The sequence below is a fragment of the Dipodomys ordii genome, unplaced genomic scaffold (genome assembly GCF_000151885.1).
Source record: "Dipodomys ordii isolate 6190 unplaced genomic scaffold, Dord_2.0 Scaffold224, whole genome shotgun sequence".
Lineage (NCBI taxonomy): Eukaryota > Metazoa > Chordata > Mammalia > Rodentia > Heteromyidae > Dipodomys > Dipodomys ordii.
In genome coordinates this window covers 146,666-159,378 of record NW_012267440.1, presented here as the reverse complement: position 1 = coordinate 159,378, position 12,713 = coordinate 146,666, and the positions used below count along the sequence as shown (strand labels likewise).

Below are 12,713 nucleotides of genomic sequence, written 5' to 3'. Positions count from 1 at the left end.
CTGAGCCACCTTTCCCAACCCCTTAATTTTCTTAAGTGTAATAAAGTGTTATAGCTGATAATGGGAGAATATTCTTAAAATTATACAAGGGTCATCATGCTGGCAGCTTTGCTTCATATGTTTCTGTGTTTTTATAGAAACATACAGATAAAACAAGTATGAGAAAATGTCAAAATTGTTAAAAGGACAAAGAGAAGGCACAGCTTGTTTTGTTTTTTTTGCTAGTACTAGGGCTTGAATTCAGACTTTCTTGCCATAGATTTTCTTGCCTGGGCTGGCTTCAAACCTTAATCCTCGTATCTCAGCCTCCTGAGTAGCTACAATTATGAGCAACCAAATGCCTGGACAACTTACGTTTTTTTGAGAACCAAGACATGAAGAACAGTGCTGACTATGGTCAGAAAAGGCCCAGCCCTGGCCTCCAAACTCATAGACTTTCCTGTCTGAGCTTTGAACTCAGCCTCCTGAGTAGCTATGGTAACAGGCATGAGCTACCAGCACCTAATTGAATATGTAACTTTCAACTTCATAAAGGCGTGAAAGTTTTTGAAAGAAAATAGTTTATTTTGGTGGTATGTAAATGCCAAATTAGTTCCATTTGAAAATATATATATATTTTATTGTTATTAAGGTGTTGTACAGAAGGGTTACTATTTCACAATTCAGGTAATGTGTACCTTTCTCTACTCCCTCTCCCTCCCCAAAGATTAAAAAAAACAAAACAAATTTCTGACCCAGAAGCCTATGGCTCCTGTAATCCTAGCTACCAAGAAGGCTGAGATTTGACAATCCAGGTTCTAGCCAACCCCAGCAGGAAAGTCAGTAAGACTTTTATCTCCAATTAACTATTAAAAAAACTGAACTGAAGCTGCAGCTCAAGTAGTAGAGCAGTAGCCTTGAGCACAAAATCTCAGGGACAGCACCCAGGCCCTGAGTTCAAGTCCCAGGACTGTTTAAGTAAGGAAGGAAGCAAATAAATAACAAATAAATAACTCTGGCCAGGTGCCTGTAATCCTATCTACTCAGGAGGCTGAGGTAATGAGCATGGAGGCTCAAAGCCAGTCTGGGCAGAAACATCTGTTAATTGTCTTTATTTCCATTTATCCTCCAAAACCTGGAAGTTGAGCAGTTGCTCAAGTAGTAAAGTGCTAGCCTTGAGAAAAACAGTCAGGCACAGTGCTCTCAGTTCAAGTTCCAGGACTGGCACTAAAATAAATAAGGAAACATTTATTTTTGAGTTCAGAATCCTAGTCATCGAGGCAGACTCTTACTTTAAAAAGTCTTCCAGATAATACTGATATAGGTTTATGAACTCAAAATCAAATTCATCCTGACATTTTGGTTGCTCAGGGGGCTAATATGTAAGCATCACCAAGTTCTTACTTGTTAGAATAGGTGTCATACAATCCCACTTTTCCATCATCAGTTCCAAAAGCCAAACAACCTTCTTTATTTGGGTGCCAGCACAGCTGTAAGAAAAGTTTCCAAATGAGAACATGTAAGAAAAGGGGAATACAGTGCAGATAAATCTTTTCGTTTTTAGGTCCAAGACTGGGACTTGGTACCTGATACTTCCATTCGTTGCCTAGTGTCTTACCAACTGAACCATAACTTGAACCCCAAGAATTCTTACAATATTCAGACTTTTTGCCCTTGATTTCTTCAAAGTTTCTATTTATTTTGTTTCATTTTGTTTTTTGGCTGTTCCTGGAGCTTGACTCAGGGCCTGGGCACTATTTCTGAGCCTCTTTGGGCTCTAGGCTAGTGCTCTACCACTTGAGCCACAGATTCATTTCTGGCTTTTTTTCTTTTTTTTTGAGTAGCTTATTGGAGATAAAGAGTCTCACAGGGACTTTTCTGCCGAGGCTGGCTTCAAACTGATCCTCAGATCTCAGCCTCCTAAGTAGTTAGGATTACAGGTGTGAACCATTGGTACCCAGCTTATTTATTTAAAAAAAAAAAAGCCGGTGCCAGTGGTTCAGGACTGTAATCCTAGGAACTCAAGAGGCTGAGATCTGATGATCAAACTTCAAAGACTGCTGGGGCAAGAAAGTCCTTGATGGGTTAGGAATGTGGCTCAGTGGCAGAGTGCTTGCCTAGCATGCATGAAGCCCTGGGTTTGATTTCTCAGTACCATATAAACAGAAAAGGCCAGAAGTGGCACTGTCACTCAAGTGGTGGAGTGCCAGCCTTGAGCAAAAGAAGCTGAGGGACAGTGCTTAGGCCCCGAGTTCAAGCCACGGTACTGGCAAAAAAGAAAAAAAAAAAAGTCCATGACACTATTATCTCTAGTTAGCCACAGAAAACCAGAAGTGATACTGTGGCTCAAAGTGAGAGTGCACAAAAGTGCACAAAGAGTGAGCACAAAAACTCAGAGACAGCACCTAGGCCCTGAGTTCAAGCCCCACATGACAAAAAAAAAAATTATTTAAAAACAAATTTGAAGTAACTTGGGATTCTCAACATCCTCAAATGGTGCTTTTTTTTTTTTTAAAAAAAAAAACCAATTCTGCTTCCCACTTTGCTGGTATCTTGGGGGACTAAGCTCATATAGACAAAACAGTTTTAAAAAGAGTTCAGCCAGGTGCTGGTGGCTCACACTTGTAATCCTAGCTACTCAGGAGGCTGAGTTCTGAGGATCATTGTTTGAAGCTAGCCCAGGCAGAAAAATTCCCATAAGACTCTTATCTCCAGTTAAGGACTCAAGTGGTGCTGTGGCTCATGGTAGTACAGCACTAGCCTTGAGCAAGAGCTCAGGGACAGTACCTAGACCCTGAGTTCAAGCTCACTGACCAAAAGGGGGAGTGGGGGGGGGCAGGGAAAGAGTCCAAACATTTAGATGATATGCACAATAGCCTATGGACCAGAGATAAAAGATTAAATTAACAAATTAATAATTAAAATGGTCAACAACAGTTCTTTGGATTTTGTAAGTGGTATATGTATTAGAAAAATGATGAGAAAAAAATGGATTCATTTCTAAACACTTTTATATTGTTTTAAAGTCAAACATACTACTTAAAACTAAACGGCCATCTAAGTATCATTTTAGAGGACAAAAGTTATACATACATGTATTCTAACCTGAATTCCACATTTTAAAATTTGCTTTAGTAAATCATCAGTATCTTGCATATAAATACCTGCAACCTCTTCATTTAATACTTCACATCATTCTAGTATGTGATTATATCATAACTCCTCCCTTCCTTCTTTACCTCCTTCCTTTCCTTCACATTCTTCCCTCCTGTTTATTCTAGCACTTAAACTCAGGGCCTCTTGCATGTTAGGTAGGTGCTCTACCAATTGAGCCACACACCCCGCTTTTTGCTTTAGTCAAATTTGTAGTAGAGTTTTATGTTTATGATCAGGGCAGCTTGGACCACAATCTTTCTTTTTACCCTTTCTGAGTAGCTGAGATAAAAAGCAAAATGTAGTTGAGTGCCCAGAGGCACTATAATTCTAGCTACTCAGGAGGCTGAGATCAGAGGACTGCAGTTCAAAGCCAGCCTGGACAGGAAAGTCCATGAGACTCTTATCTCCAATAAACCACTCAGAAAATGGGAAGTGGGGGCTGGGAAGGTGCCTCAGTGGTAGAGTGCTTGCTTGCCTTGCATGCACGAGTCCCTGGGTTCAATTCCTGAGCCCCACATAAGCAGAAAAAGATGGAAGTGGCACTGTGGCTCAAGTGGTAGAGCACTAGACTTGAGCTGAAGAGCTGAGGGAAAGCACCCAGGCCGAATTTAAGTCCCACGATCGACATTAAAAAAAAAAAAAAAAGTAAAATTTACTGGGGTCAGCTATTGACTGAGATATAGTATTGTGAACTTTTTGCTTGGGCCAGCCTTAAATCATAATCCTCTGTGCCTCTTCAGTAACTAGGATTACAAGTGTGAGCTACCATACCTGGCTCTAATTTCGAACTATTAAAACAAATGAACAAAGTTTTAATAATTTTAAATATTGAATGTGAGGACAATGGGTGCTTGTATTTTCCTAGTTTCAAATTCCACCAAAAAACCCCCAAAATTTTAACTTTTGATTTCCCAGAGTTCATTAAATAAGCAGATAACCTTTTTAAAAAACAATTACCTATTTGAAGAAAAGAAAAAAAAAAGCTTAAAGGAAAGCATCCTTACCGCTGTAACTTTGGATTTGACACCTTGCCAAAAATTTTTTACATCATAGTTGTTCTTTATGGATAGTGTATTCCATACACGGATCATACCGTCCCCAACGCCTATGGCTAAACAGCCTAAATCCACAGGAGAAAAAGCCAGGCTGTAGGCGAACCCACCAAGGGAAGGCAGGGTCCAGCAGCATTCTAGGGTGGCCATGTCCCAACATTTGACCTGAAATGATTAAGAGTTAGGGCAGCTTAAATATAGAAAAAAAAAAGAGCAGAAAAATAAGAAAGAGACATCAATATTCCAAATGTATGGGAGCAAAGATAGTAATAGCACTTATAATAGGTATTGCAACAAACATCTTTTAGCATTAAAAAAAGAGCAACAAGCTGGTGCAGGTGACTCATGCCTATGATCCTAGCTACTCAGGAGGCTGAGATCTGAGGACTGCAGTTCAAAACCAGCCGGGGCACGAAAGTCTGAGACTCTTAGCTCCAATTAACCACCAGAAAATCAGAAGTGGAGCTCTGGCTCAAGAGATAGAGCACTCAATGTGAGCTGAAGAGCTGAGGGACAGTGCCCAGGCCCAAGTTCAAGCCACATGACCTCCCAAAAAAGAGCAACACTTTACAGCTCAAAGGAGTTTTGGAGCTTATTTATTTCCAAGAAGGGCCAGTAAATTAAGCATCGTATAATTGAGAAACCAGAACCTAGCCATTGAATTCTATCAATGGTTTTTTCACTCTATTATATATAGCACTGGTGGTTTCATTCAGCAAACTGAATAAGGATGACAATGTCAACACAAGAGAAAAATAAAAATTAAACAGCTGCTGTCTTAAACACAAAGTATCTTATATTCAGGAGATTTCCTTCTCTGTGTATGGCTGACATTTTTAATACTGATCACTAATAGGAAGGAGGTTTGAAATAAAACAGGGATGATGACTGACCCCTTTTAATCCCACTCAAATTAGAAATCACTGTTCCATGAGGCTGGTTGAAACAAACCAGTTCTTACATCTCTATCCATTGATGTAGAAAGTAGCAGCTGTTTGTCATCTTCAGTTTGCAAAGGACATAAATTAAACACAATTCTGGAGTGATTCTGTCCTTCTGCTGATGTACTAAAAAGGGTATATTTCCGTCTCCAAGACTGGGTGAGATCCCACAGCAGCAGTTCGCCTCTATGAAGGAAGAACAAAAGCATTAATTCTCTCTCACAAGCAATCTGGAATTTGTTATTGATGAGCAACGGCCTGAGTTATTAGTTGTAGTAAGATAATTTCATTGTTTTTCTTTCGTGTGTGTCAGAACTGGGGCTTGAACTCAGGGCCTCTTGCTCTCCCTTGGCTTTCCCTTAGGGATGATACTGACTATTAAGCCATACTTCTACTTCTGGGTTTACCACTGCTTAATTGGAGACAAGTCTCATGGACTTTCCTGCCTGGGCTGGTCTTGATCCACAATCCTCAGATCTCAGTCACCTAAGTGAGGATTATACTCATGAGCCACTAATGTCTGGCTTAATTGTTCCTTTGATAAAAATCAAAATGGCTACAGTATAGTTTAATAGACAGCTTGAATGTTTTTCTGAGCCCTAGAGATTTTCTGACAAGAAGCAGAATGACCAACTGACATGTGGGAAACTGAATCTACCACATGAAATCATTTTTCAGAAGAGTATCTGGCTCATCAGTCTGGCTCCTGACATGCTATTCTAACAGTACTGACAAGATTTACAATCAGTGCTACAGAGAATTAGAGGGTATCCAGTGCATGCTCTGCAGCATCATAAATGCTCAATAAATTCTGTTTATTGAATAGGCATAACAATCCCAAAAGATGGGAAATAACACTATCCAATTACATTTCCTTTTCTTTTTTTGGTCAGGTGCTGGGCTTGAACTCAGGGCCTGGGTGCTGTCCCTGAACTTTTTTGTACTCAAGGGTCATGCTCTACCACGTGAGCCACAGCTCCACTTTCAGTTTTTGAGTGGTTAATTGGAGATAAGAGTCTCAGAGGGACTTTTCTGCCTGGGCTGGCTTTGAAAGTTGATCCTCAGATTTCAGTGTTCTGAGTAGCTAAGATTACAGGCATGAGCCACTGGTGCCTGGCTCCAATCACATTTCTAGACAAGTAAGTAAAAAAGCTCAGTGACACAGTGTCTTCTTCAACAAAAAGCAGGTAAGTAGCCAAATGAATCTGAAATTCAGTTGCATCTGAGTCTACAGTCTTAACAACCAGGCTGTAAGTTATTTGACCTTTGCACAATTCTGTCAGTAGCCATAGCACAAAACTCATGGTTTTTCTATTTCAAATGGCTCATGATAGATAGCTGGGCATGGTGGGCTATGCCTGTAATTCCATCACTTGGGAGGCTGAAGCAGAAGCAAAGTTAAGTTCAAGGCCATCCTTGGCTATATGGTAAGATCCCATCTCAGAATACCAGAAGGGTAAATGGTTCCTGACAATTATACAAGTCTTGGCAATCACTTTCCCCAGCTTCTGTCCTACAAGAAGAAGTCTGGGACCCACCAAGGCAAACAGAAAGCATGACCCAAAAGACTTACCCAAAACAACTGGATATCAGCTGTGTTGGCTGATTCTTGGGCCAATAGAGTGTCACCCAAAGGCGTTCTTTAACAGTTGGGTCTATGCCTCCTCCTCTTCTTTTCAGGAAGGGCAATTTCAAAATCATCACTCCTAGAAATTAAAAGAAAGTCAGTAAGCACTTAAGATATTGACAACTTACATATGAAGTCATTAGTAAGTGACACTTGGTACTTGAAGTCACTGATGGTTCATAGTACAGGACCTGTGAATTAAAAGTTACTGTTTGCTTAGTTAAATAAAATGAATACCTTAGCTGGGAAAGTGGCTCAGTGGTAGAGTGCTTGCCTTGCATGCATGCGGCCCTGGGTTCGATTCCTCAGCACCACATAAGTAGAAAAAAGCCAGAAGTGGCACTGTGGCTCAGTGGTAGAGTGTTAGCTTTGAGCTGAGGAGCTCAGGGATAGTGCCCAAGCCCAGAGTTCAAGTACCACAACCAAAAAAAACCCAAAAAACAAAATACACCTCATTTTCCCATTGAGACATTATTGAGACCTAAGGTGGCAACACAATCCATGATATATCTAAATTGGAAAAGCAGCTGGCCATAAATCTACCAAAAGGTTAAAGTTTGGCAATCAACATGTTGTGGTAAGAATGCACTTCCTACTTCGTATTATACATCAGAACCATGGGACTGGAGGCCTGGCTTAGGTAATAAAGCACCAGCCAAGTTGGAGTCCCAGTCTAAGAAAAAAAAAGAACCACAAGTGAAGCTTTTAAAAATATACACGTCAACATACATTAGAGACTTAATTCAGTAAGTCAAAGGATCCAGAAGCTCATAATTTTTCAAACTCTCCAAGTGATTCTGCTGTACAACCAGAACTAGTAGCTGTAAGTTTAGAGGTTGTGTTTCTGAGGTTTCTCAGCCAGTTGTCTCAATGTAGACTTTTGCTTAATTTGAACAGTGAGTATTTATGAGTAAACATACACCTATATGCTGGATATATATTATTTACTCTGTTTTTGTGTACCATAAGCTCTAACTTTATAGATCTCTTCTATATCTTTCTTTTTTTTTTTTTGTCGGTCATGGGACTTGAACTCTGGACCTGGGCGCTGTTCCTCAGCTCTTCAGCTCAAGGCGAGTGCTCTACCGCTTGAGCCACAACACCACTTCCGGTTTTCTAGTGGTGGTTTATTGGAGATAAGAGTCTCATGGACTTTCCTACCTGGGCTGGCTTTGAACCATGATCCTCAGATCTCAGCCTCCTGAGTAGCTAGGATTACAGGCGTGAGCCACCAGCGCCCGGCGATCTCTTCTATTTCTGACTAGAGCTTTGCTACTTTCCAATATTCCTGTCCTAATAAGTATCTTGCTCTCAATGCTAAAAAAAGGGGGGTAGGGTCCTTGCTTTCTCCTGGGATGGATCAGTCTTAACACAAGACACAAAAGACAAATGTTCAGGTTTAACCCAGGGTTAACTCAGGAATCATGGGAGGGGGGTAACAATGTTCAACAAGAAATGTACTCATTACCTTACTTATGTAACTGTAACCCCTCTGTACATCACCTTCACAATTAAAAAACACACATACACACACACACACACACATACACATGCAGCAAGTTTCTTGTCAAGAAAGTAAGGAACAAATGCTACACATTGTTGGAACAAGAAAGAAGGAAAGCAGGTAATTGTGCCACATCAATATAATCTCTATCACAAAACAAACAGCAAACATCAGCCTTACCTCTTCCTCTAGAGCAGCTCCAGATTCGAATTGTCTGATCTTTGCTTCCAGTGGCTAAGTAGCAGCCCTTTGTTTCTGGAGTTTCTGTTTTAACTTTCCCATTGGTAATTTCCGGTTCTTCTAGGAGAGAGATGGTAATTTTGTTTCTAATTTGTTTAAACTTGTACTTATGAAAGCAAAGTTAGCTTGCAAAGATTCCAAGAGTTAGCTATCTGTTTCACAGGCCTAATCTGAGAAACCTAGTTTTTAATATAATTCATATGACATGATCCTACCCACTTTACTTTTAGGTCTAGAAAACTGATCTCTTCCTTCCATCATTTCTACCTGAATTTTCCTCTTGGTTTAAGGATAAGCAATCTTCACCAGGTAGGGGACACCAGGCTATGGAGTGGATCTCATCATCGTGGCCTCGGAGCCTGTGAATAACTTCTCCTTTCTTACTGATGTCAATTATAACCACTATGCCATCCTTGTAGCTAAAAAACAAGAGTTAGAAATATTACTGAACAATGAAGACAAGAATAGTCTTTGTAGTAAACAGGTTCAGGGGTTCGTATGGTGGCATCTCAAAGTTGGCAAAGTGCATCTGGGGTAAGGAAGAAGAGAATAATCATTCTTTTTTTTTTTTTACTTCTAAACTGATTCATTTCATTTATTATTGTTATTTTTTTGTGCTGATACTGGAGCTTGAACTCAGGGCTTGGCTGCTGTCCCTTAGCTTTTATGCTCAAAAGTGGCGCTCTACCTCTTAAAGCACACTTCCACTTTTGGCTTTTTGGTGAGGGGTTGGAGAGATAAGACTCTTATAGTCTTTCCTGGCTGGGCTGGTTTGAACATCAATCCTCAGATCTCAGCATCCTGAGTGCAGGCCTCAGCCATTGGTGCCTGGCTACCAATGTGTTCATTTCATGCTTCCTGGTTTTGTTTTTTCCTCCCCTCTTGGCACTAACTAATACTATTATTGACTGGCCAAAATTTGCCATGGTGGGGGAGCGTGCTTTTATACTGAGGAAGGCAGAAAAGACATGTAGTTATGCTTGTTGTCAGTGCCTGTGGCGTGTCTGTTAATAATTTTGTGTGGCGCATGAATAAGGTTATAAATATCCAAATGGCCTCAGGCAGAAAAATGGTTCCTCACCCCTTTCTAAGGAAACTGACAGACGTCCAGCAATTCCTCCAATTAAGAGATCTAACTGTCCTACTGCATGAGTTTGTTTTAGAAATGCTGCTACTTTTCTACCTACAAACTCAAAAAAAGTTGTATATGCAACAACTGTCATTTTGTTAATTCACAAGAAACTGAGAAAGTAGTTACTTATGATGATTTTCTGGGTGCTAGAGGTACATGCATGTAATCTTAGCTACCAAGAAGGCTGAGGTCTAAGACTGCAGTTCAAAGCCAGACTAGGCATTAAAGTTTATCTCCAATTAACCACCAAAAAGAAGCTGTAAGTGCCTCAAGTTGGTAGACTGCTAGCTAAAGAAAAAAATGACCCATCTCAATGAAACTTCTCTTTCCCAGAGATAAATCACTATTTCTGAATTTGCTGTTGTTTTATTCCTTGTCTTTCTTTGTATATATTAATAAAGAAGACACAGATTATATTTTAAAAACCCTTATATAAATGGTATCATGCAGTCTATTTTTGTGAAGCTTGCTATTTACATCATTTGTGAGCCAGGCATGTTTACAAATGTAATTAATTCTTGGCCAGTCACCTACACTTCTGTTATTAGTGCTATGGTCCATGACCAATACCAGTTTATTCATATTCCATTTAAAGGGTTTCCACTTTTACTTATTCTTTTTGCTACTACAAACAAAAAGGCAGCTATTAATGTTCTTACACATGCCTAGGGCAATTTCAGGTTTAATATCTAGTAACAAAACTATAAAGATATGAGATATAACCTTTGTTTTACTAGAAATAGAAAACTGAGGCGAGGAATGTGGCTTAGTGGTAGACTGCTTGCCTAGCATGCTTGGAGCTCTGGGTTCAATTCCTCAGTACCACATAAACAGAAAAAGCCAGAAGTGGTGCTGTAGAACACTAGCCTTGAGAAAAAGAAACTCAGCGACAGTGCCTAGGCCCTGCGTTCAAGCCCCAGGACTGGCAAGGAAAAAAAAAAAAGAAAAAAGAAAGGAATTGAAAACCATTCTATTAGGTGGTAGTACCTATTTATATTCCCTACTTATCTGACAATTCCAGAAACACTAGTATAATTCTATAGGGAAAAGCACTATTATATATTAAAAAAAACAAAACAGAAATAGAATGTCAATCTCTGAAGATGTGGACTTCCCATTCTGTGCACTCTAATTCCCCCCTGTCGCAATGTTCTCATTTCATCACACGGCTAGTGCACAGATCCCTTATATTTTCACTGTCACTCAGCCCTTTCTACTTCTCACCTTTCCCCACAAGCAACATAGCAGATTTCATGATCTACTTTTATAGTGCCTCTTTAAAACACTATTATTGGGCTGGGAATGTGGTTTAGTGGTACTGCTTGTCTTGCATGCATGAAGCCCTGGGTTCGATTCCTTAGTACTACATAAACAGAAAAAGTTGGAAGTGGTGCTGTGGCTCAAGTGGTAGAACGCTGAGCAAGGAGAGGCTTAGGGACAGTACCCGCCCCAAGACTGGCAAAATAAAACACTATTATTGAACTTGGGTGGGGATGGGTTCAAGTGGTAGGGGGCCTCCCTACTAAGTACAATGTTCTTAGTTCAAACTTCTGTACTACCAAAGGAACAAAATGAAACAAAACCATTAAAACCTCAAACTCCATTATCCCTCTTACCTTCTTTCCCTACTTCACAAAACTCCCTAACTGAACACTGCACTTCAATTTCTCTAGGTTATTTCCCTGTTAATTTCCTTGTTCTGACAGTGTTCATGCTTTCTTCCCCAATGTAATTCTGATTTGACCCCACCTCTGACTTATACCTCCAAGAAAACCAGATGCCACAAAATGTAAAACTCTATAGTTCCAAACAGACGAATAAATCTACTTTTATTCATTCCTCTATTCTCAACTGTTTCTACTTGTCATTTGGATGTAGCCCCCTTAACTTCTACTTTTCATTTTACTCCTGTAATAAGCTCTCCATGTGTGCCTTGTACACCAGCATGGAAACATTCGCTACTAAGTTCCATTTCTACATATGTCCTTGGGATTATGTCTCTGCCTATTTTTGCAACAAACTTCGTGAAAAAGTCTGTATGTGTGTGTGTGTGTACACTTTTTTTTTTCCCTTGTCAGTTGTGGGTCTTGAACTCTGGGCCTTGTACTCTTCAGCTCAAGGTTAGCACTATACCACTTGAGCCACAGCACCACTTCTGGTTGTTTTCTGGTGGTTTTGAGTCCCACCTGCACTTGTCTTAAACCAAATGATTTTAAGGATTTTAAGGATGTCAAGGCCTTAGGGCCAGACATTCCCCCTCATCCCTAGTATAAAGTAATAAAACAAGCGATCAAGCGAAGTATAGCGAAATGGAAAGGAAAGCAAAAAGAAGGAATGGGACCTGGAGATCACAAGATGACCAGAGATGTGAGAGGCAGTTAACACCTGTAGTTTCTTCTGAGGAATATTAATATGAAATGCAAATGAAAGTCATTAACAAAAAGAAAGTGTTAATATGGATGGCACAATACTTACCCAATGGCCACTAAATCTTCATGGTGAGGTGAACAAGTAAGACAGAAAATTGTCCTGGGCTCTATAAAGAGGTGCTGGCTGTCATTTCTGTTAAGCCAATAACAGAATACAACTCCTTTTTCATCCCCAGACACAATTAAATCCTTCACTCGAGGAGACCAGTGCAATGCTGATATTGTATGCTTCAAAACAGAAACAAACATATATCTATTGTTCATTTGTTAATGTTGAATTTTACTTATTTTTTAACCAGACCCATAAACTTGCCTAGCATTTGTGACACTACAGCTATTTAACAGTATAGTAACCAAATGATAAATAAGTTTAGACTACTTGAGGCTAAAAACTATTTATTTATTTTTTGGTGCTTGTACTGGGCATAAACTCAGGGCCTAAAGGCTCTTGCTTAGACTTATTGTCACAGCTGACTCTACTTTTGAGCCATGCTTCTAGACTGGCATTTTGCTGCTTAATTGAAAATGAAATATCATAGACTTTTTTGCCCATGTTAGCTTCAAACCTTAATATTTTAATCTCAGTCTCCTGAATAGCTAGGATTTCAGACATCAACTACCAGACCCAGCTTCATTAAAGAATTTTTTTTTTT

General features: G+C 39.7%; 1 protein-coding gene across 1 annotated transcript in view; it reads right to left on the bottom strand.

Moving 5' to 3' along the window:
- The window catches only part of Gemin5 (gem (nuclear organelle) associated protein 5), a 61,213-nt gene extending 48,929 nt beyond the window's left edge, over positions 1 to 12,284 (bottom strand). The window contains 7 exon segments of the mRNA XM_013035824.1: positions 1,384 to 1,469; positions 4,140 to 4,352; positions 5,149 to 5,314; positions 6,702 to 6,834; positions 8,440 to 8,559; positions 8,767 to 8,918; positions 12,107 to 12,284. Of these exon segments, the coding sequence (XP_012891278.1) occupies positions 1,384 to 1,469; positions 4,140 to 4,352; positions 5,149 to 5,314; positions 6,702 to 6,829 (593 nt within the window). The 5' untranslated portion in view covers positions 6,830 to 6,834; positions 8,440 to 8,559; positions 8,767 to 8,918; positions 12,107 to 12,284.
- Positions 12,285 to 12,713: the final 429 nt, after the last annotated feature.